Here is a 25,012-nt window from a genome sequence, read left to right on the forward strand (position 1 = left end):
CAGCTCTTGTGGGTGGGGTATAAATATTAAAATAGTTGTTGCTGTTTTGATTATAAAATATGCTTTTAGTTTTTAAAAAATCAATGAAAACACAATGGTGCTGTTTCATTTATTTTAAACCTCTAGTGGGTCTATAATCTGATTTGTTCTTAATGTGCTCCAGAAGCAGAAATACCATTGGGAAAGCTTCTCCTAGCATGCAAAGACAGTGGGAGGGTGGCCCACTAAACTGAATGGGAATTCTGAGTAGAGATGCTAGGATTGCACTGTTGACTTCACATGAAACTTTTACCCATACACAGATTGACAGGCCCATCAGTGAGTTCTTACAAAAAGCAATTTCCCCAGTGGTTCAAAGAGCAATAGAAACTCAACAGCTGAAGGCCTCATTTCCAAGCAGTGAGAGTCACTTCAGAAGGTTCCACATCTTCAAGAATCTGCCCCAAACTCCATTAACACCTGCAGTAAAACACACTGTTCTTGAATGTAGAATGGATGGTTACATACTGGACTCCATAAATAACACTGATGTTAATAGCCTTCCTCAGCCAAACTATGTATGATTGAAATTCTTCCAGGGAAGGAGCAGTCTTCAAGATCTCTAACAGATTTCTCTGTTCTGACTCTTCCAACACTCAGCGTCATTGGAAGCCAAATTGAATTAGAATTGAATCTCTAGTTGGCTGTTACTACATACCTGTATATTACTAAGCTAAGGCCAGATATTATGGCTACTATATAAAGCCAATTGACCACTCAGATGGTTGGGTTGTCTCATGAATCCAAACTTCTATTAGCTCATGTGAGTATCACATGACTTCTCTCTGTGTTAGAGACCTCCACTGGATGCCAATGAAGCTATAGCTATGAGGCAGATTGGTGTAGTGATTAGGGAGTTGGACGGGGGCCCAGGACACAAGGGTTTAAATTCTCACTTAAAGTCCAAAGTTCTAGTTATTATTGCTGGGAAGGAAGAAAACTTTTTCCTATCCATATTATCCACAGCATGCTTATAAACCTCTATCATGTCCCGCCTTGGTCCATCATAGCTATTCTATAGTTTCTTGGACTTTACTGGTCAATGTTTCCTCAAGTTTAGAAGGGCCCAGATTTACAGCCCCATCTTTGAGTTCTCACAAACATGTTTTGCCCTGGCTCTGCAGCTGCCCATTGAGTCACACACCGATTCCAGAGAGTTGCAGAAGAGGTGGACCTTCTTAACCCTATAATTATCAAAATCATGGTGTTTTGTTCATCTAGTCCAGGGATTTCCCCAACGATGGCCTTGGAGTCCACAAATCACATAGGCATCAGAATCAGAGGCAGAATGAGATACCTTATTGTCACAAGCCTGTAAGAAGTACTGGGTCATAAATATCAGAAGCTGAACCTGAGAGATTTGGGGCTGGCAGGGCTTGTTTCTGTGGGAGGTTTCCTTTTTCTACCTCTGCTTCTGAAGCTACTGTAGGAGTCCAGCTGTGCTTCTAATGTAACTGCTGTCACAAGAGTGTATGACTCTTGCAGGCATAGCCAGGATGATATTAGTGCTGCTGTTATTTGTGCTGCTTATGCCCCTTGGAGCCTGTGGGATGCTGAAAGCAAAATGCCCATTGAACCTAAATGAGGAAAGTGATCCGCTGAATTATTACAGGCCAGGAGACCACCTCATTAGTCAGGTCATATTTCCAGGATCTTATGAAACTTACCCATTCAACTTTTTCCGGCATCCCGAAAACACTGTGAAGACGTAAGTGACTTTATGTTACCCAGCCTCTATTCACATTTATTGCTGTTTGCCAGAGACAGCATCTAATTTCTGTCCATCCCTAATTAAAATTTCTCTCTCCATTGCCCCCCTATTTCCTGTTAAATAAGATTTAGGGACTGAAAGTCAGCATTAAAGTACCCAGTGACCCCTTGATATCCTGCAAACAGAGAGTTTAATTCTGAATCCTTTCCCTATTTTGGGCTACAGTTCCCTTAATACAAAGGCAGCATCTAAAGCACAGTTGTTCATCTCATATCCTTCTTCCTGGGAAGTTCTTTCTGAACTGCTCCATATAAAGATAACACATTAAAGGAAAATTTGGCTTTTTAATGTATTTTTATGCAAAAAGGGTGTTTCTTCCTGGTCAATAATTAAATGCCTTTGCAGAGCTTCCCCTATTCCCGTATTCCCAACAGAACTGTCTAACTTAAATGTCTCATGTGGTGTTGGGTGTATTTGGATTACATCATGCTAATCTTGCATTTGGGGATCGAAGAAAGTGTAAAAATCAGAATGTAAGGTGACCACCTCCTTCACTTCAGACTCGCTGTAACGCTCAAATCAGTATAGGAACCTTACTAGGTAGTTCCACCAGAATCAGAAGTTAAGGTGAGTAACCCAAGATAGGGCATTTCACTCTTTCATTTCTTTTCATCCTGTAAATAGTTCTTGCCAGCTTAAGGAATTCTAAATTTCAAGCTAATTCACCCCAGCTCAAGCTCTCCTAAATGCTGCTCCTTTCTTTGTTGGTGGATCTGGGCAAGATTCTGCTCCTTCCTAGCTGCAGAGTTTCCCGTTAGATATAACTTGTATAGAGCAAGGAGTTGTTTTCATTTAATGGAGAATGGAAGGCTAAAACGATTTTCCGTGTATTCATTTATTTGCAGTTGGCCAGCAAAGGAGACCTCACCAGTCCTCTCCATCTTGTTTGCAACCCAGGAGATCACCCAACATCTTAAGCATTTAGCCAATGTCACTCTGGGCTATAGCATCTATGAGGCTGCTTTTGATGTCAGAACAACTGCCGATGCCATGCTAGACAGTATTCCAAACTACAGCTGTGGAAGGCAGAATAAAGTGTTGGCTGTTTTTGAAGCAACTTCTTCTGAAATCCCCAGCCAGATTTCAAGCATGTTGGGCATCTACAAAATGCCCCAGGTAGGAATTGGAAGGGAAGAAATCAATTATGTTTCATTCCTCTTTGCTGTCTCTCCAGCAGTGGTGAGGAACCCCTTCATGCCCCCAGAAGTCTCTAAACTGCAAAGCCAACCGTTCTGTCAATTAGCCATGCTTTTGCAGACTGATGAGATTTCTACTTCAGCAATATTCTAAGGGCCAATTTTTCCAAGGAACACAAAAGAGAAGCACCGAAAAAGAGAGACTGGGGGGCGGGGAGGAATCACATTTTAAGAATGTGGAAGGCGAATTAGAAAACCCTCAGCCTCCTCCTGTCTCCCTCCCCAGTTTGTCAATAGGAAGATGTAGTTGACAGTAGCCCCTGGCTCCTCATGAATTCTTCCTTCTCTTGAAGACCAGTGGCTGTCTGGCAGCTAAATGAACACAGAGGTTTAAGCGCTTGCACTCCTCCATACTGTATAGCTGCTTAGCAGTGCTATTTCTGTGGAGATGCAGGGAGACGCATAGCCCTCAACATTTTGTGAAACTACCAGGAGAAGAAACTACATTTTTTTTAGTTTCTTCTCTAGCATTGTCAATCGTCAGTTCCATTGAATAGCATCGTGAATCATCAGCTTCGTTGCTACCCCCAATGGCGGCTTCCTTTCCTTTCCCAGTGTTTCCTGAGTATAAGATGGAAGCGAGAGTGCCCCTAAACATATTTTTTAGAAAAAAGCACTGCTGTTTAGCATCTGCCTCTCATTCTTTGCATTGTGGCTCTAGGAAGAGTTTGGGGTGCCATGACCCCTGAAAGCCCCAGATGCCCTGGTCTGTCTCAGTGTCCATTGGAGCCACTTCCTTCTCTGTAAGCTCCAGGTCCTCCAATGAACAGGATTCCTCCATCAGAGGCATGGCATGCATCCCATAAGCCTCTGGTTAGCTACTGTGAGAAGATGGGCCTTTGGCCTGGTTATGCAGTGAGGCCTTTCTTGTGTATTCCTGAAACCCTGACACCATTCTTTTTCTTATTAGATCAGTTTTGGCTCAGCTGCTCATGATCTGAATGACAAAATCCAGTTCCCTTTTGTCTACCGGATGGTCCCCAAAGAAGAAACCCAGTACATGGGGATTGTCAAGCTGTTGCTGCATTTCGGGTGGACGTGGATCGGTCTCTTTGTTCCAGACAATGACAATGGAGAAAGGTTCCTAAGAGCCTTCACCCTTCTGCTGATCCAGAGTGAGATTTGTGTTGCTTTCTTGGAAAAAATTAATCTTCTGAAACTCTCATACTTGCATTTTAATGTATCTGCCTTGAGACAAGTCAAGGTGTTTGTTTATTATGGGGACTCTGAACACAGAATTTATCCAATCATGATGTTACAAAGCATTCATGAAGTGAGGAAATCACAGGGGATAGTCTGGATCACAACAGATCTTCTGGACATTGATGAGATGTTGTTTGGTGGCACAGATTACTTCCAGCCTGCCCAAGGTTCTTTGTCCTTTGTAATGAATACCAAAAAACGGACAGAACATGGCTACTATACTCCACTTTCATTTGAAGCTGCAATTGCAGCTGCACAATTTTGGTCGAGAGCATTCAATTGTTCATGTTCAAACAAAGTGCAGTCTGTGGAAGGCTGGACAAGGTGCACAGAAAAGGAACAACTGGAAACTTTTTCCCAGGAAGAGATTGAGGGAATCTGGTCTCAAGATCGCTACAGCACTTACTACAGCGTCCAGTTTGTGGCCCAAGCCTTAAATGTCGCATATTCATCCAGATCCAAATGGATGTTAATGGCGGGTGGAGGAGACAGATTGGAACTTCAAAAGTTGCAGCCATGGAAGGTCTGTCCTCTCCCCTGTTTTGTAAATACCTTCTGGAATCCGTTTTGGATTTTATATTCTTTGTAGTTTACCTCATTGTCATTGTTAAATATGTTTAGGTTTCCTATGCCCTGTCTTTAGTAGGACACGTTAATAAGGATTTTTTAATTGTTCATCTATTTTTGTGGTTCTTATATACTTTGAAAATTGATTAAAATCATTTTTTAATACATAATTTGGGAAGGTTGGGAGGAATCTTTCAAAGCACAAAATAAGCTATGAAAAATTGTTAAGGAGCATTCTCTTACATAAAGCTTGATTAATTAATTACTATATTTAGTTCATAACATTTATATATTGCTTGACTCCTGAAGAAACCCTCAAAGCACTTTACAAAAACATTAAAATAAAAAAATTCACTAAAGAAAACCCTTATTTAAAACACAGAAAGTTGAAATCACAATAGGATAGGTTAAAGCCAATTAAAAGGCATGTTAGCTTTCTACACTTCCCAAGTGCTTGCCTGTATGTGTCCTCTATATGTGTTTATTTGAGTCATATGTCCTGTGAATTTATAATCTGATAAAGGCCCAGTTGTAATGACCAAAAGGTTGTTATCTTTAGCTGACACGAGGCCTTGATGTCCTTGATTTAGGACCTGTCAGGGAACTGCCATCAGTGCCGGAGGGAGAGAGCAAAATCCAGAGGGATTCCGGAGAGCGTCCCGGGATTGGGAGAGGCAGCCCATCTTCTGGGGAAGAGAATCAGCGTAACACCAGTGGAGAAGGGGGGCAGATGGGGGAAGCGGCGAGGCGGTCCCATGACTCCCTGCCGAGCACCAGCGGGGAGAGTAGGGGTCCTCCGCTGCCCACACCCTCCTTGCGCAGGAGGCTTTCGCACAGGGAAAGTAGGAGAAGACTAGGCGTCAAAGAGCTTCTTTGCTGGAAGAAGTTTAAGAAACGCCCACTGACGGATTCTGCCAGCGATTGAGACAGCCACGGGTAAGGGCTGTCCGGACAGAAAAGGTTCACTCAGGCAATCCAGCCAGGTGTTTGCACCAGCTTACGCACGAGCAACCCCTAGAACCATTACAGGACCATTCTCTCAAAACTGGTAAGATGTCTGGAATCTTACTCAATTATCCAAGAAAAACAAGACTACGCCCCACAAAATATCCAAAGTCATGAAAAGCTTTGCTCAATCATATACCCACATACTCATTTTCTCACAAAATCCGGATATCATGTTTTCTAAAGCTGGTGTTTTCTCTGCCATTCTAGCTTCACACTTTCTTGAAAGAAATTTGGCTTTCCAATTCATCCATAGGAGGGATGTATTCTGATCAGAATGGGGAGCTGACTGCCAACTTTGATATCGTGAACTGGGTCGTATTTCCCAATGAATCTCAGAGCAGAAGGAAAGTTGGGAGCATCGAGGAACAGGCATCCTCCGGCATAAAATTCTCCATTAAACCAGGAGCCATTATGTGGCCTGGGAAATTCAGCAAGGTCATTGCATTCATTCATTTATCTGTTTATTTATTGTACAGTGGTACCTTAGGTTACATATGCTTCAGGTTACAGACTCCGCTAACCCAGAAATATTACCTCGGGTTAAGAACTTTGCTTCAGGATGAGAACATAAATCGTGCTCCGGCGGCACGGCGGCAGCAGGAGACCCCATTAACTAAAGTGGTGCTTCAGGTTAAGTACGGACCTGCTGAACGAATTAAGTACTTAACCTGAGGTACCATTATACTTATATCCCACCTTCTCTCTATGGAGCTTCATGGCTACCTGGAAATTTGAACCTTAGTCTCCTGGGTTCTCTTACACCCCTCTTACCACTATGGCACAACTGGCTCTGGTTCCCTTGCTGTGACATCTGTTAAGTTCTGATAATATGCTGATAGGAGCCATTTTCAGTTTAACCCTAAGTGGGCCTTGTGCAGAGTGAGACACGCTCCTGGTTGTGCACACCGCTGCTGTTTTCCCTCTCTGTTTCCCCTCTCTTTTTTGCATAGCAAATCAGATGGAGAGGGGCAAAGAGAGGAGAGGCTGCTCTTAAGATTGCATTTTCATCTATCCCTCTGAGTGGATGAAACAAGGACATCAATGGGCCAAAAGTTGGCAGTGTGGCCCTAGCTGCCATGTGGGCTTCATCAGCTGCCCAGTAATGCCAACTGCTTATAAAAGCACAACAATACGCTTCATAGTGTAGGCTGCCATTCCTCCGGGTTGTCTTGGACACATCCGGGAATGGGCTGCAGAAATGGTACACAGACACAGCTTTTTTGTGAAACAGCAAAATGTCCTGGAAAACCCAAACGTATGCCCAGACATATTTTGGCTGAAAAACCTGCACATATGGCAAGCAGAGTGATTTTAAAAAATAATAATTAAAAATTCAAAGAAAAACCCAAATACATTTACAAAAGGGAAAAAATAAAGCAACCTTTTCACAGTGACAAAAAAGAACAATAAATCTCAAATGCAGTTTAAAAGGCCATAGTTTGTTTAATCCTTTGTGTTCAACAATACTTGTGTTCAACAATTAAAAATGAAACTTTATGTCAGAAAGAAAATGAGTTCCCCACAGTTCTACCAAATCTGAAAGGGTCTCACTCCCATTTTGAAGCTTTCTAACCTGGTCTCAGTATTCTAAAAATGATTTTTTTTTTAGCGTATTTTTAGTCAGGGCCTTCAGATGATGTCTGTAATTTATGCTGATCTCCTTGGGTGCTCCTTTTCCTTCTTTTTAGGTCGTGCCTCGTTCAAAATGCACTGAAAGCTGTCCCCCTGGATATGCCAGAGTGACTAAAGAAGGGGAGGCCGTTTGCTGCTATGATTGTGCTCCTTGTGCGGAAGGGACCATCTCCATTCAGGAAGGTGGGTGATTCCAGAGGAAAGGGAGAGGCAAGATTTCAGGGGGTTCAAGGGGTCACCCAGGCTTCGTGCGCCTTTGGAGAACTGAAGACTCGGGGGAGACTGCTGTAGCTTTAAGAAATATGATTTATTTGCATATTTACACCTTCAGTCTGCATAGAGGAAGTCCAGCTCTTCGCACATGATCAAGAGGGACTTGTTCGCCATAGCAGTGCAGCACTTCAGTGGAAGAAATCTCAACACACCTTGTTAAAGACTGTATTTTCCTGACACCTCAAACGCACACTCCATCACCATGGCAAACTCTGTCAGAAAACAGACAGGTATGGATGTAAGACTTTTGTTAGTAATTCTGAAGTCATCCTTCTTCTCTTCAGATGCAAAGCATTGCACCAAATGCCCAGAAGATCAGCATGCAAATCAAGCTCGAAACAAATGTGTGCCCAAGATTATAACATTTCTCACTTATGAAGAACCCTTGGGGATTGTGCTGGTGTCCTTTGCCCTCTGCTTGTCCTTAACCGCTGGTGTTGTCCTAGGAATCTTCGCTAAATACAAGGAAACTCCCATAGTCAAAGCTAACAATCGGGACTTATCCTATATCCTCCTTATCTCCCTCCTGCTTTCCTTTTTGTCCTCCTTCCTGTTCATCGGCCGGCCAAGCAAAGTGACCTGCCTTCTCCGACAAACAGCCTTCAGCATCATCTTCTCGGTTGCTGTCTCTTCTGTTTTGGCAAAAACCATCACTGTGGTGCTGGCCTTCTTGGCCACAAAGCCAGGGAACAAGGTGAGGAGATGGCTTGGGAAGAGTCTGGCCAACTCCATTGTCCTTTCCTGTTCCAGTATGCAGCTTGTCATCTGCAGCATCTGGCTGGGAATCTCCCCACCCTTCCCAGACTCTGACATGCACTCCCAAGCTAGAGAGATCATCCTTCTATGCAATGAGGGATCTGTTGCCATGTTCTACACTGTCCTTGGCTACATGGGCTTCCTGGCTGCAATCTGCTTCACAATGGCTTTCCTAGCCAGGAACCTCCCCGGGTCCTTCAATGAAGCCAAGCTAATCACCTTCAGCATGCTGGTCTTCTGCAGTGTTTGGGTGTCCTTTGTTCCCACCTACCTGAGCACAAAAGGGAAGTTCATGGTAGCTGTGCAGGTCTTCTCTATATTGGCCTCCAGTGCTGGGCTTCTGGGCTGCATCTTCCTTCCCAAGTGCTACGCTATCATCCTCAGGCCTGATCTGAACACAAAGGCACATTTAACTACAAAATGTGAAGATGGTAGTTTCTAATTCTTAGCTTCTTTGAAGATTCTTGGCTTCCCATAAAATACAATGTTGTTAACGTGGACCAAACACTGCGGTCAGGATGCTGTTAATTTACAGCTGGTTGCCCAGGAAAGTATAAAGACTTTGGTCATCTTGGTCTTCCTTTAACAGCACAGCACCAACCACTCTGTCAAAGGCGTCTGTTTATTTGACCAACACCCTGTGGGGGTCTGCATGAGCTGGGTACACCTCTGAGGAGAACAAGGTTTTGAGATGCTCAAATGCCTGTTGCACCTCAGCTGTCAACTGGAACGGGTTCTTGCCCCTCAAGCAATCCGTGAGGGGTGTAGTGAATCTTGAATAGGCTGACATGAACTTGTGGTAATATTTGGCCAATGCTAAAAACCTGTGCAGGTCTTTCTTTGTCTTGGGCTCCTGCCGCGAAACTACGCTCTGCACCTTAGCAGGATCCATATGCACCCCCTCAAGTGTGAAGTGGTACCCCAAGAAATCCTTGCAAATTCTGCATTTTTTTATTTATTGTGCTGGTTAATTGTTCTATATGTGATCTTAACAATAAATTTTGTTGTAAAAGCCATTGAAATGGTTCTTCTCGGTTATCAGTATTGGCTGGCTGCCCCGTGGCACCTGCTATGCCATCTGTCATGATTTATGACCTAACCGCCAATTAAACCTGACTCGGGACAATTTGTCAGGAGGCTGTCAGCAGCTTCTGCGTGGTTGCCCAGGAAGGCATAAAGAAAAGGAAAGGTTTCTTACCGTCCTTTTTTATTTCAATTTTTACAGAGAGAGGCTAAAGAACTCAGCCTCTTAGATAATGGTGTTGTCCCAAGTGACTTTCCAACCCTGTCTCTCCCACATCCTCATTTGTCACTTCTACAGTATTGCTACATGCCCTCTGCCTTTGAGCTCTTTGCTCTCCTACTTTTAAGGCTTGCCAGGTTCTAGGAGATGGAGGGTCTTAGTTGCTTTCTAATGACATTGTATCAACCAGCTGCCGCTCCACTTCTGCCGCTTCCTCCTTGTCTCCCATTATTTCCCAACTTTTCCCCTCATTTGTCTCTGAGCTGTGACCTCCCACAAACCACTGTTATAAATCTATACTGTCTTCCTCTTCTCTGGAAGAGTCAAGATGGGGAGGCGGTCTCCAGCATTCCTCCTCTGCCCAGTCCCTGACACCTGGTTTATGGCAGGAAAATTGCAGAAGCTCTAAATTCATAAAATCAATGTTCACAAATGTCTTGCCAGAAACCTCTCTACCATCTACACTTCCAAAACAACCAGTATTAGTGACCTGTTAGCAGTAGTCGTCATAAGTCAATAGGCTCATGTTGGAAATATTCAGGAGAGATCAAGCCACCACATATTTCAAGACAGCCAGGACTACCTTCTTCCATGAGGATGCATTGAAAACTCCTGAATCCACCCACTGATACCCTCTTGGCAAGCTTTAATAAATCAAGCAGGGCAACGGTTGGGAGATCACATGTATGGGACCACAATAAGATTGTGAAAGGAAGTAGTAATGAATGATGAAAGTGAATGTATAACAAGGATAGGGAGGCCCTACAGTCCTATCCATCTTATAATCTGAATGACTTGTTAATGAAGATGTCCATTTCACTGAATTGAACTGGTGTAAATCAATATTGTCTTTAAATGCTGACTGTGGATGGCACTGTTGGCATTACAGGAAACTTTTACACATACATAGATTGAAAGGCCCATCAGTGAGTTTTCACAATCATGTTTTTTTCCCAGTGGTTCAAAGAGCAATAGAACCTCAACAGCTGAAGGCCTCATTCACAAGCAGTAAGAGTCACTTCAGAAGGTTCCACATCTTCAAGAATCTGCCCCAAACTCCATTAACACCTGCAGTAAAACACACTGTTCTTGAATGTATAATGGATCGTTACATGCTGGACCCCATAGATAACACTGATGTTAATAGGCTTCCTCAACCCAACTATGTATGATTGAAATTCTTCCAGGGAAGGAGCAATCTTCAAAGTCTCTAACAGATTTCTCTCTCCTGACCCTTCCAACATTCAGCTTCATTGGAAGCTGAATTGAATTGAATCTCTAGTTGGCTGCTACTATATTACTAAGCTAAAGCCAGATATTATTGCTACTGTCTAAATCCAATGGACCAGTCAACTGATTGGGCTATCTCATGAACCCGAACTTCTATTAGCTCATGTGAGTATCTCATGGCTTATCTCGGTGTTAGAGACCTCCATTGGATGCCAATGAATCTATAGTTCTGAGGCAGTGTGGTGTAGTGATCAAAGAGTTGGACAGGGGCCTAGGACACAAGGGTTTAAATTCCCGCTTAACGTCCAAACTTCTAGTATTACTACTGGGAAGGAGGAAAACTTTTCCTATCGATATTATCCACACCATGCAGGAATTTATCAACGTCTAACAAGTCCTGCCTTGCTGGTGTTGGTCCATCATAGCTATTCTATAGTTTCTTGGACTTTACTGAAGTTAACATTTCCTCAAGTTTAGCAGGGCCTGGATTGAGAGTCACATCTTTGAGTTCTCACAAACACGTTTTGCTTTGGCTATTCTATGGTTTCTTTCTTTCTTTCTTTTAAATAATTTTTATTAGATTTTCCACTTAAATCATATTCACATTTTTTTACATACTTCTATAACTTAATATATTATTCTGTAAAAGCATCAACATCATTCCCTCCCTCTTTCTGACTTCCACATATCTTTCCATATTTTTCACATTTCTATAATCACTTATTTACCCTTTGTCAAATTATAATATTTCACCTTCTTGTCAGTAAACCTGTTCCTTATATTTACATTACAAAACATTTCAAGTCAGGCCTACAAACGTTTTCAAATGTTTACAATTTTCTTTCATATAAAATATAAATTTGTTCCCGTCCGTTTGAAACAGTTCATCACACTGATTCCGGATCTTCCCCGTCAACGTGGCCATCTCTACATATTCCACCACCTTGACCTGCCAATCTTCCAGTGTTGGGAGTTCCTGCTGCTTCCATTTCTGAGCCAGAAGTGTTCTTGCAGCTGTTGTGGCATACATAAACATGTTTACCTCTCTTTTATGTATTTCTTCACCAATTAAACCTAATAAAAATGCCTCTCGTTTTTTATTGAACTTATATTTCAAAACCTTTTTTAACTCATTATATATTATATCCCAGAAGGCTTCCACTTTGGAGCAAGTCCACCACATGTGTAGGAAATTCGTCTCCTTACACTTCCAACATTTTTTGTCTTGATTTCTATACATTTTAGCAAGTTTGGCAGGTGTGATATACCATCGGTACATCATCTTAAATACATTTTCTTTGAGTGACACACATGCTGCAAATTTGATTTAGTCCAGTTTTTCCCACCTTTCAGAATCAATCAGATCCTGGGCCCACCTAATCATAACGCTAGATATGCTATAGTTTCTTGGACTTTACTGAAGTTAATGTTTCCTCAAGTTGAGCAGGGCCCAGATTGAGAACCCCATCTTTGAGTTCTCACAAACATGTTTTGCTCTGGCTCTGCAGCTGCCCATTGAGTCACACACCGTTTCCAGGGAGCTGCAGAGGAGGTGGACCTTCTTAAACCTATAATTATCAAAATCATGGTGATTTGTTTATCTAGACCAGGGATTTCCCCAACGATGGCCTTGGAGTCCACAAATAACAAAACATCAGAATCACAGGCAGCATCAGATAACTTATTGTCACAAGCCTGAAAGAAGAACAGGGTCATAAATATCAGAAGCCTGGCCTGAGAGATTTGGGTCTGGCAGGGCTTGTTTCTGTGGGAGGTTTCCTTTTTCTACCTTTGCTTCTGAAGCTACTGTAGGAGTCCAGCTGTGTTTCTAATGTGATTGCTGTCACAAGAGTGTATGACTGTTGCAGGCATAGCCAGGATGATATTTCTGCTGCTGCTGTTTCTGCTGCTTATGCCCCATGGAGCCAGTAGGATGCTGAAAGCAAAATGCCCATTGAACCGAAATATAGGAACTGAGCCGTTGAATTATTACAGGCCAGGAGACCACCTTATTAGTCAAGTCATATTTCCAAAAGCTTTTATAACTTACCCAATCAACTTTTCACGGCATCCCAAAAACACTGCTAAGACGTAAGTGACTTTATGTTTTCCAGAGACAGCATCTAGTTTCTGGCCATGCCCCTTTGGTATCCTGCAAAAAAAGAGGTTGTTTCTGAATCCTTTCCCTATTTTGGGCTTCAGTTTCATTAATGCAGCTAAAGCAGAGTTGATCATCTCATGTATCATTTTGTATTTTTATGGGGAAAGGGTGTTTCTTCCTAGTCAAGTATTAAATGCCTTTGACAGCTTCCCCTATTCCTTTATTCCCAACAGAACTGTCTAAATTAAAAGTCCCAAGTGGTCTTGGGTGTATTTGGATTACAACATATCTTAAATAAGTTCTAAATCCACGCTGCAATCTTGCATTTGCAGATCAAAGAATGTGTAAAAATCGGAATGTAAGTATACCACCTCCTTCCGTTCAAACTCTCTGAAACGTTCAAATCCGTATAGGAACCTTACCAAGTAGTATCTTCTCATCCTCTAAGTAGTTCCTGACAAAGATTCTGCTCCTTCCTAGCTGCAGAGTTTGCCCCAATAGATATAAAAACAGCAAGCTCTTCTTCTGTTCTTACAGAGCAAGGAATGTTGCAAAGTTCTTTTCATTTAATGGGGAATGGGAAGCTAAAATGATTTTTCGTGTATTCATTTATTTGCAGTTGGTCATCAGAGGATATCTCACCCGTCCTGTCTATCTTGTTTGCAACCCAGGAGATCACCCGGTATTTTAAGCATTTAGCCAATGTCACCCTGGGCTATAGCATCTATGAGGCCGCTTTTGATGTCAGGACAACTGCCGATGCCATGCTAGACAGTATCCCAAACTACAGCTGTGGAAGACAGAATAACGTGTTGGCTGTTTTTGAAGCAACTTCTTCTGAAAACTCCCACCAAATTTCAAGCATGTTGGGCATCTACAAAATGCCCCAGGTAGGAATTGGAAGGGAAGAGATCAATTGTGCTTCATTCCTCCACTGCTGTCTCTCCAGCAGTGGTGAGGAACTCCTTCAGCCTCCCAGACGTTTCTAAACCGCAAAGCCAATCACATTGCAAGAAAGTGTAAAGCGAGTTAGAAAACCCTCAGCCACTTCCTAACTCCCTCCCCGGTTTGTCAATAAGAAGCTGAGGTTGAAAGTAGCCCCTGGCTCCTAATGAGTTTCTTGTTTCTCAGATGTCTGACAGCTAAATGAACACAGAAGTTTAAGTACTTGCACTCCTCCAAACTGTGCAGCTGCTTAGCCTCTGCCTCTCATTCTGTGTAGTGCCCCATTGTGACTCTAGGAAGAGTTTGGGGTGCCGTGACCCCACAAGGCCCAGATGCCCTGCTCTGCCCCAGTGTCCATTGGAGCCACTTCCTTCTCTGTAAACTCCAGGTCCTCTTCTGAACATGATTCCTCCATCAAAGGCATGGCATACATCCAGAAGCATCTGGTTAGCTACTGTGAGAAGATGGGCCTTTGGCCTGGTCATGCAATGGGGCCTTTCTTGTGTATTCCTGAAACCCTGACACCATTCTTTTTCTTACTAGATCAGTTTTGGCTCTGCTGCTCAGGATCTGAATGACAAAACCCAGTTCCCTTTTATCTACCAGATGGTCCCCAAAGAAAGAACCCAGTACATGGGGATTGTCAAGTTGTTGTTGCATTTCGGGTGGACGTGGATCGCTCTCTTTGTTCCAGACAACGACAATGGAGAAAGGTTCTTGAGTGCCTTCCCCCTTCTGCTGATCCGCAGTGGGATTTGTGTTGCTTTCCTGGAAAAAATTCATATTTCGACCCTGCGACAAATGTCATCCTTACATTGTAAAGCTTCGGACTTGAGAAAAGTCAAGGTGTTTGTTTATTATGGGGACTCTGAACACAGAATTCGTCCAATCATACTTTTACAAAGAATTCATGAAGTGAGGAAATCTCAGGGGATACTCTGGATCACGACAGATCTTTTGGACACTGATGATATGTTGTTTGGTAGCATGCCTTTCTTCCAGCCTGCCCAAGGTTCTTTGTCCTTTGTAATGAATACCGAAAAAAGGACAGAACATGGCTATTATACTCGACTTTTGTTTGAAGCTACAGCTGCACCTGCACAGTTTTTCAAAAGAGTATTCAGTTGTACATGTTCAAACAATGTGCTGTCTGTGGAGGGTTGGACAAGATGCACAGAAATAGAACAACAGGAAAGTTTATCCAAGGAGGAGATGGAGGCAATCTGGTCTCAAGACCGCTACAGCACTTACTACGGCGTCCAGTTTGTGGCTCAGGCCTTAAATGCTGCATATTCATCCAAATCCAAATGGAAGGTAATGGCGGGTGGAGAAGACAGATTGGAACTTCAAAGGCTGCAGCCATGGCAGGTCTGTCCTCTCCCCCTTTTTGCAAATACTTTGCCCATCTCTGGAATCATTTTCAGATTCTATATTCCTTGTAGTTTATCTCATTGTAATTGTTTCATATGTTTAGGTTTCCTATGCCCTGTCTTTAGTAGTACATACTAAGAAGTTTTTTAATTGTTCATCTATCTTTGCTGTTCTACAATACTTTTAAAATTAATTAAAATATGTTTTAAAAATAAATAATTTAGGAAGGTTAGAAAAAAAATCCTTCAAAGCACACGTAAAGCTATGAAAAGTGGTTAAAGGGCATTCTCTCAAATAAACCTTAAATAATTACTATGTTTAATAATTTATATATTGCTTGCCCGCTGAAAAAAACCTCAAAGCAGTTTATAGAAAAAGACAAAAGAATAAAATTATCACTAAAGAACTTAAAATCCTAATTTGAAACATACAGTATAGAAAGTTGAGATCACAATAGGCTAGATTAAAGCCAATTATTTTTTTAAATAAATATTCATTTGCCAATAAAAATCTTCCAATTATTAACAAATCAAATCACATCAAATCAAATCATATACATTATCGCCAATTATATTTTCCAAATTTCAAAGAGGAAATTGGTAATGTACATTTCCTGACAGTAAGAGCTGTTCGACAGTGGAATTTGCTGTCAAGGAGTGTGGTGGAGTCTCCTTCTTTGGAGGTCTTTAAGCAGAGGCTTGACAACCATATGTCAGGAGTGCTCTGATGGTGTTTCCTGCTTGGCAGGGGGTTGGACTCCATGACCCTTGTGGTCTCTTCCAACTCTATTATTCTATGATTCTATGATTCTATGATTTAGCCAATTCACAAGTCTTGCAGTCGTTTGGCAGGGGTACTGTTAAACTTGACTCTTTAAACATTACGATAGCGAACTGCATTTACTCCCCATCAGTGGACCATTTATTATCAGTAAGGTGTTTTGCTCGTCAAGGCATAACTGTGCGTTTCTTAAAATCAATGTGTGAGTTTTTTGAGAGGAACAAACGTCTATTGTATGCCCGGGAATCTGATGGTTCTGATATTCTGAATGGCACTTTCTACCTCTTGTTCTGTTATTTTATAATTCAACTTTAGTTTATTCTCTTGAGAGATTTTTTGTAGTCCATTTGATTTCAAAAATTCATCTATATCCGCCTCTTTCTGTGGCCGTTGTGAATATAGCTGTTTAAAATACCTCTGAAAACAGTTTCTGATCTCAACTGGGTTCTGTATAATCCTTCCTTCAACCTCCAGATTGGTAATTGTATTTAATTTTTGTCTTTTCCCCAATCGCCTATAAATTGCAGAGCAGCACAGTCAAGCCAGGGGTTGAGGAATGTAAGGCCACATTCCGGGTGCGTCCATGCGGCGCACAGAATTCTGAGACACCTGAATTTTGCTGATGTAATTAAGACAAAGAATATTGTTAATGGCCTCAACTTAAAACCATGTAAATTCTTTATGCAATGTCTATCCTGTTGCAAAAATAAGATCAAGGTTGCACGCAAGGGTAGGTGCTCAGATAGGAAAGTAACTGAGCCATTTGAGCGTGTACATTGTGATTTAGTTGGGCCACTCCCACCATCATTAGGAGGTTCTAAGTGCTGGCTTACCCTGATAGACCAGTATAGTCGATATTGTTGGACTTATGCAATAGCTGAAAAGTCCCAAGCATTTGAGAAGTACAAAGTTTTTTGCAACTGGGTAAAAACGCACTTTAACAAACCAATTAAGAACCTGTTTTCTGACCGGGGCGGGGAATTTGTTTCTGAGGATTTTGAGAAATTCCTGGAAGCGCAGGGGACTACTCATGAGTTATCTTGCCCTCGAAGTCCCTGGCAAAATGGGCTTGTTGAAGTTGTGCAGCGTGACCTGCAGGCAGGGGTTAAAACTTATCTGCATGATGCTAATCTGCCCAAAGATTTTTGGGCTGAAGCGCTCAATGCGTTTTGCTTTGTTAGAAATCGCAGTTATCATTCTGGTTTAGATGTCACCCCCTATGAGAAGTTGTTTAAAAAACGCCCTAATCTGAAATACCTACGCATTTGGGGTTCAGATGTAATCATGCATTATCCCGCTAAGCAGAAATTGGGTGAGCGTAGTGTTCAGGGAAAATTAATGGGCTACCAGCAGGGGGCGTACAGAATTTACATACCAGCAACTGGCAAATTTCATATTACCAGAAGCATGATACAAACTGTAAATTGGAATGGAGTTGCTGTTTTCCAAGATACTGTTGGTATAAATGATACTGAGGAAGAAGAGGAAGCGGGAGCAGCAGCAGCAGCAGCAGGAAATGGTGCTTCTGAATTAATGGGAGAAGACAAAAAGCCTGTTGAATCTGATAATTTGTTTGATGATTTAAAGTTACAGGCACCCGAGGGGAGGTTAGATTCTCTTGAGTTTTCTGACCGTGAGCTTAGCCTACAGGCATCTCTACAGTCTGACAATGATGGTTTACAACCTGAAACTAGTAGTTCACTTAGTCCTATTAAATCTGAGGAGTCTGACTCTCCTTCCAGACTGAGACATTCAGATAGAAAGAGGCAGAAGCCACAACGATTTGCAGATGAACGTTTTAATACTGTCTATGCCAATAAGGCGGTCTTTGAGCCAAAAGCTACAATGATGTTCAGAATTTACTTAAGCACCAAGCTGTAAATTGGTATAAAGCTATGGACTCTGAGATAGCTTCTTTAAAAGAGCATAACACTTGGTCTCTTGTACCACAAACCCCAGATATGAGACTTATAGATTCAAAATGGGTTTATAGAGCTAAAATGAATGACAAAAATGAAGTTGTAAGGTACAAGGCAAGATTAGTCGCTAGAGGTTTTCAACAAATTCCAGGTGAAGATTATGATTTGTGTTATTCACCAAGTGTAAAATATGAGACAGTTAAGCTCTTGTTAAAAGATGCATCACAACGTGGACATTCTGTTTACTACCTAGATATAAAAACTGCATATTTGTTTGCAGATTTAAAAGAACAAATTTTTATGCGTGTTCCTGAAGGCATAGATGCCGCTGAAGGTTTGGTATGCAAATTAAATAAATCCCTTTATGGTCTGCACCAAAGTGGGAGAAATTGGCACCAAACTTTAGCAAAAGAATTGCTGGATATTGGTTTTTCACAAGGAAAGGCAGACAATTGTGTGTTTATAAAGGAAAGGGCAAACTCTATAACAAAAATATGTGTGTATGTACATGACGTGTTAATTTCTACAAAAACTAAACAGGAATATGAAGAGGTAGTTTCACAGTTACAGAAGAAATTTGATGTGGTGGAATTAGGCATAGCTAAAAATTACTTATCCATGCAAATTGAGAAAGGCAAAAATGGATCTTTTCTGGTTCATCAAACTGCAAAAATTGATGATCTTGTTGAAATGCTACGTTTAGAAAATGCAAATGGGAAGGAAACACACATGGTGTGTGGTTTCACCTTTACAGGTGAAGATAAGCCATTTCCTAATAAAACTTTGTATCGTTCTGCTATAGGCAAGCTAAATTTCATTCAAAGAATCTCAACACCAGATATAACTTGTGCCTTTCACTTTCTGGCAAAATTTGTGGAAAAGCCCACTACACAATGTTTCTCTGCTCTTAAGAGAGTGGTAATGTACCTTAAACATACCAAACATTATAGGTTGCAGTTTACATCATCTATTGACAAAGGTTTTGAAATTTTGTGCGATGCATCTCATGCAGTGGAACAAAATAATTGCAGGGGGGGGTGGTATGGTGTTTTGTTATAACGGTTGTCCTTTTGAATGGAAGTCCCAGACACAAACCATTATTTGTCTCTCCACAACAGAGAGTGAATTATGTGCATGCGTTCAGGCCACTCGTGATATAGAATGGTATATGCAAGTATTTGCAGACCTACAGATGCAAGTAACACTACCAGTAAAAGTTTACCTTGATTCCCAGAGTGGACTTGCTATCCTATGTTCAGAAACCAATACACAGCGCACTAGAGTCTTAAGATCGTTTACAGTTTGTAAAGAAACTAATTGCTGACGAAATGATTGTATTTAAATATGTTCCAGGTGACAATCAAATTGCAGACATTTTTACTAAAGCACTTCCAAAAGTTACACATGAAAAACATGTACAAAGTATGCTTTATGTTTTTGTTCCACAATGATGAACCGCAGGGGAAATGTTGAATTGTTTCTTTAAATGTAAAGGTTCATCATTGTTTCACCCGATGTGTATATCTTTAAGCGGCCAGAGCAAGGGCCAGAGCAAAATAACGAGATCCAGCTTTACAGCTGTGAAACATAGCAGGTGCTGCTGAGTTGCATTGATTAAGCTGTGTCAGGAATTGGGTGTAGTATATAAGGAGCAGCACCTAGCTCTGCCATTACCCTGGGGGATGGGTTGGCGGTTGGGTCGTGTTTGTTTGTTAACGTATTTAGTGTAAAAGGAGTTTTTGTTTTTCTTATTAAAACCTTGTTTAAGTTATTTTTGAGTCCCTTTTTAATGCATGGTCTCCCCAGCAAGCTCTCTGCAGCGTTACTATACTGCAAAAAGCCAACAGAAACAGGAAGTCACATTAAAGCCAATTAAAATGCATGCAAGCTTTCTACATTTCCCAAGTGCTTGCTAGAACATGTCCTCTATATTGCTTATTTCAGTCGTATCTCTCAAGGATTTAAAACCTGATAAAGGACCTGTCAGCATCTTTAGTGACATAAGGTCTCTGCCTTGATGTCCTTGATTTAGGACAATCCTCATGAAATTGGTAAGATGTTTGGAACCTTCTCAATTATCAAAGAAAACAGGACTACATCCCACAAAATATTCAACTTCAATCGTATGCCCAGGAAACATCCTAAAATTATTTTGTTTAAATATAGTTTACTCTCATCTCTTATGAAGTTTGGACACAAGCCTGCAGTTGTCACACACAACCCTGATATCACGTTTCCTAAATGCTGGTGTTTTCTCTGCCATTCTAGCTTCACACTTTCTTGAAAGAAATTTGGTTTTCCAATTCATCCATAGGAGGGATGTATTCTGATCAGAATGGGGAGCTGACTGCCAACTTTGATATCGTGAACTGGGTCGTATTTCCCAACAGATCTCACAGCAGAATGAAAGTTGGGAGCATCGAGGAAGAGGCATCCTCCGGCATAAAATTCTCCATTAAACCAGAAGCCATTGTGTGGCCTGGGAACTTCAGCAAGGTCATTGCATTCATTCATTCATCTGTTTATTTGTTGCACTTATATCCCACCTTTTCTCTAGGGAGCTCAAAGTACGATATATGGTTTTCTGCCTCTTCATTTAATCCCCACAAAAACCCTGTGAAGTTGAATAGACTGAGAGGAAGTGATTGGCCCAAGGTCACCTAGGAAGCTTCATGGCTTCATGGGGATTTAAACCTTAGTCTCCCAGATCCCCATCCAACCCTCTTACCACTATGGCACAACTGGCTCTGGTTCCCTTGCGGTAACATCTGTTATGTTCTGGTAATATGCTGATAGGAGCCATTTTCAGGTTAACCCTAAGTGGGCCCTGTGCAGAGAGAGACCCACTCCTGGTTGTGTACAGCACTGCTGTTTTATCTCTTTTTTGAATAGCAAATCAGATGGAGAGGAGAGGCTGCTCCTAAGCTTGCATTTTCGTCTATCCCTCTGAGTGGATGAAACAAGGACATCAATGGGCCAAAAGTTGGCAGTGTGGCCCCAGCTGCCATGTGGGCATTTTCAGCTGCCCAATAACGGAAAATGCTTATAAAAGCACAACAATACACACCATAGTAAAGGGCCGTCATACCTCTGTGTTATCATGGACACATGTTGGAATCGGGGTGCAGAAATGGAGAAATGGAGAAATTTGTGTTCAACAATTAAAAATGAAACTATATGTCAGAAAGAAGAGGAGTTCTCAACAGTTCTAACATACTTAGAAGGGTCTCGTTTTACAGATTTCTAAACTTGAATCAGTATTATAAAAATTATTTTTTTTTCAGCACTTTTTTTATTCAGGGCCTACAGATGATGTCTATAATTCATGCTGATCTCCTTAGAGCTTCCTTCTTGTTGTTTTTAGGTCGTACCTCATTCAAGATGCACCGAAAGCTGTCGCCCTGGATATGCCAGAGTTACTAAAGACGGGGAGCCCGTTTGCTGCTATGATTGTGCTCCTTGTGTGGAAGGGACCATCTCCATTCAGGAAGGTGGGTGACTCCTGCTTAATCAGGCCAAAGGTCCATCGGGTCCAACACTCTGTTCTTACAATGTTGAACAGATGCCCATGAAAAGCCAACTAGCAGGACCTGAACGCAACAACCATGAGGGGAAGGGGCAAATATTTAAATCTACACCACCCCACTCTCTGCCGAGCTGTAGCAGGTTTCCAGAGGGTCCCAGGGGTCACCCAGGGTTCGTGCTCATTTGGAGAATTATAGACTCAGGAGAGACTGGCGTAGCTATAAGAAATATGATTTATTTGCATATTTACACCTTCAGTCTGCATGAAGGATCTTAGTACATGATCTTAGTACATGATAAAGAGCGACTTGTTTACCATAGCACTGCAGCATTTCAGTGGAACAAATCTCTCCCAATGAATCTTCAGCCAGCCAAGCCAACAAGGCAGCCTTGTTTTCTAGCTTATTCTTCCCAGGACACCTTGCTAAAGACTGTATTTTCCTGACACGTCAAACGCACACACCATCACCAAGGCAACCTCTGTCAGAAAATAGACAGGTATGGAGGTAAGAATTTTGTTAGTCATTCTGAAGTCCTTCTTCTTCTCTTCAGATGCAAACCATTGCACCAGATGCCCAGAAGATCAGCATGCAAATCAAGCGCGAGACAAATGTGTCCCCAAGAGTATAACATCTCTCACTTATGAAGAACCCTTGGGGATTGTGCTGGTTTCCTTTGCCATCTTCTTGTCCTTAACCACTGGTGTTGTCCTAGGAATCTTCATTAAATACAAGGAAACTCCCATAGTCAAAGCTAACAATCGGGACTTATCCTATATCCTCCTCATCTCCCTCCTGCTTTCCTTTTTGTCCTCCTTCCTATTCATTGGCCGGCCAAGGAAAGTGACCTGCCTTCTCCGACAAACAGCCTTCAGCATCATCTTCTCAGTTGCCGTCTCTTCTGTTTTGGCAAAAACCATCACGGTGGTGCTGGCCTTCCTGGCCACAAAGCCAGGGAACAAGGTGAGGAGATGGCTGGGGAAGAGCCTGGCTAACTCCATTGTCCTTTCCTGTTCCAGTATGCAGGTTGTCATCTGCAGCATCTGGCTGGGAATCTCCCCACCCTTCCCAGACTCCGACATGCACTCCCAAGCTAGAGAGATCATCCTTCTATGCAATGAGGGATCTGTTGCCATGTTCTACACTGTCCTTGGCTACATGGGCTTCCTGGCTGCAATCTGCTTCACAATGGCTTTCCTAGCCAGGAACCTTCCCGGGTCCTTCAATGAAGCCAGGCTGATCACCTTCAGCATGCTGGTCTTCTGCAGTGTTTGGGTGTCTTTTGTGCCCACCTACCTGAGCACCAAAGGGAAGTTCATGGTAGCTGTGCAGGTCTTCTCTATGTTGGCCTCCAGTGCTGGGCTTCTGGGCTGCATCTTCCTTCCCAAGTGCTACATTATCATCCTCAGGCCTGATCTGAACACAAAGGCACATCTAACTACAAAAAGTGAAGGCGGTAGTTTCTAATTCTTAGCTTCTTTGAAGATTATTGGCTTCACATAAAATACAATGTTCTTAACGTGGACCAAACACTGCTGTCAGGATGCTGTCAGCAACTTCCAGCTGGTTGCCCAGGAAAGTATAAAGACTTTGGTCATCTTGGTCTTCCTTTAACAGCACAGCACCAACCGCTCTGTCAAAGGCGTCTGTTTCTTTGACCAACACCCTGTGGGGGTCTGCATGAGCTGGGTACACCTCTGAGGAGAACAAGGTTTTGAGATGCTCAAATGCCTGTTGCGCCTCAGCTGTCAACTGAAACAGCTTCTTGCCCTACAAGCAATCAGTGAGGGGTGTAGTGAATCTTGAATAGGCTGACATGAACTTGCGGTAAAATTTGGCCAATGCTAAAAACCTGTGCAGGTCTTTCTTTGTCTTCGGCTCCTGCCGCGAAACTACGCTCTGCACCTTAGCAGGATCCATATGCACCCCCTCAAGTGTGAAGTGGTACCCCAAGAAATCCTTGCAAATTCTGCATTATTTTTTTATTATTTATTGTGCTGGTTAATTGTTCCATACGTGATCTTAACAATAAATTTTGTTGTAAAAGCCATTGAAATGGTTCTTCTCGTTTATCAGTATTGGCTGGCTGCCCCGTTGCTCCTGCTATGCCATCTGTCATGATTTATGACCTAACCACCAATTAAAGTTGACTCAGGACAATTTGTCAGGATGCTGTCAGCAGCTTCTGCGTGGTTGCCCAGGAAAGCATAAAGAAAAGGAAAGGTTTCTTACCGTCCTTTTTTATTTCAATTTTTACAGATAGAGGCAATTGAACTCAGCCTCTTAGATAATGGCGTTGTCCCGAGTGACTTTCCACCCTTGTCTCTCCCACATCCACATTTGTCACTTCTACGGTATTGCTACATGCTCTCTGTCTTTGAGCTCTTTGCTCTCCTACTTTTAAGGCTTGGCAGTTTCTAGGAGATGGAGGGTCTTAGTTGCTTTCTAATGACATCGTATCAACCAGCTGCGGCTCCACTTTTGTCTCCTTCTGCTCCTCTCGCATTATTTTCCAACTATTCCCCTCATTTGCATCTGAGCTGTGACCTCCCACAAACCACTGTTATAAATGTATACTGTCTTCCTCTTCTCTGGAAGAGTCAAGATGGGGAGGCGGTCTCCACCATTCCTCCTCTGCCCAGTCCCTGACACCTGGTTTATGGCAGGAAAATTGCAGAAGCTCTAAATTCATAAAATCAATGTTCACAAATGTCTTGCCAGAAACCTCTCTACCATCTACACTTCCAAAACAACCAGTATTAGCGACCTGTTAGCAGTAGTCGTCATAAGTCAATAGGCTCATGTTGGATATATTCAGGAGTGATCAAGCCACCAATTTTTCAAGACAACTAGGACTACCATCTTCCATGAGGATGCATTGACAACTCCTGGATCCACCAACTCATACCCCCATTGCAAGCTTTAATAAGTCATGCAGGGCAACGGTTGGGAGACCACATGGATGGGACCACCTGAAGTCAAACACTTAACTTGACCCATTTCAATCTGGGTTCAGACCTTGTTATGCATGGAATCAAAGAAGCATAAATAAAAACAAAAATTGTGAAAGGAAGTAGTAATGGATGATGAAAGTGAATGTATAATAAGGATGGAGGGGCCCTACAGTCCTATCTGTTTTATAATCTGATGGACCTGTTACTGAAGATGTCCATTTCACTGACCTGCACTTGTGTAAATCCATATTGTCTTTAAATGTTGAATTGTGGTTCAAAGAGCAATGGAACCTCAACAGCTGAAAACCTCATTTGCAAGCAGTGAGAGTCACTTCAGAAGGTTCCACTTCTTCAAGAATCTGCCCCAAACTCAAGTTGCCCTAATCCAGAATAGGGCTGAATTAAGCATTAAGCAAAATAAGCACGTGCTCAGGGCCTCAATGGAAGGGGGGCACCTCATAAATTTTTCATTGCTGGATTTACCCTGATCTATAAATGTT

The 25,012-nt window shown here is 42.2% G+C and overlaps 1 protein-coding gene across 1 annotated transcript in view; it reads left to right on the forward strand.

Moving 5' to 3' along the window:
* Positions 1 to 20,499: 20,499 nt before the first annotated feature.
* LOC310672904 (vomeronasal type-2 receptor 26-like) overlaps positions 20,500 to 25,012 on the forward strand; it is a gene marked incomplete at its 3' end in the record, with an annotated part of 64,950 nt that continues 60,437 nt past the window's right edge. Inside the window, exons 1-2 of the mRNA XM_083430557.1 lie at positions 20,500 to 20,530; positions 21,399 to 21,525. Coding sequence (XP_083286683.1) covers positions 21,442 to 21,525 — 84 coding nt within the window. The 5' untranslated portion in view covers positions 20,500 to 20,530; positions 21,399 to 21,441. The remainder of the gene's footprint in view (positions 20,531 to 21,398; positions 21,526 to 25,012) is intronic.

This window comes from Podarcis tiliguerta, assembly GCF_965153285.1.
Source record: "Podarcis tiliguerta genome assembly, chromosome: 2".
Taxonomy (NCBI): domain Eukaryota; kingdom Metazoa; phylum Chordata; class Lepidosauria; order Squamata; family Lacertidae; genus Podarcis; species Podarcis tiliguerta.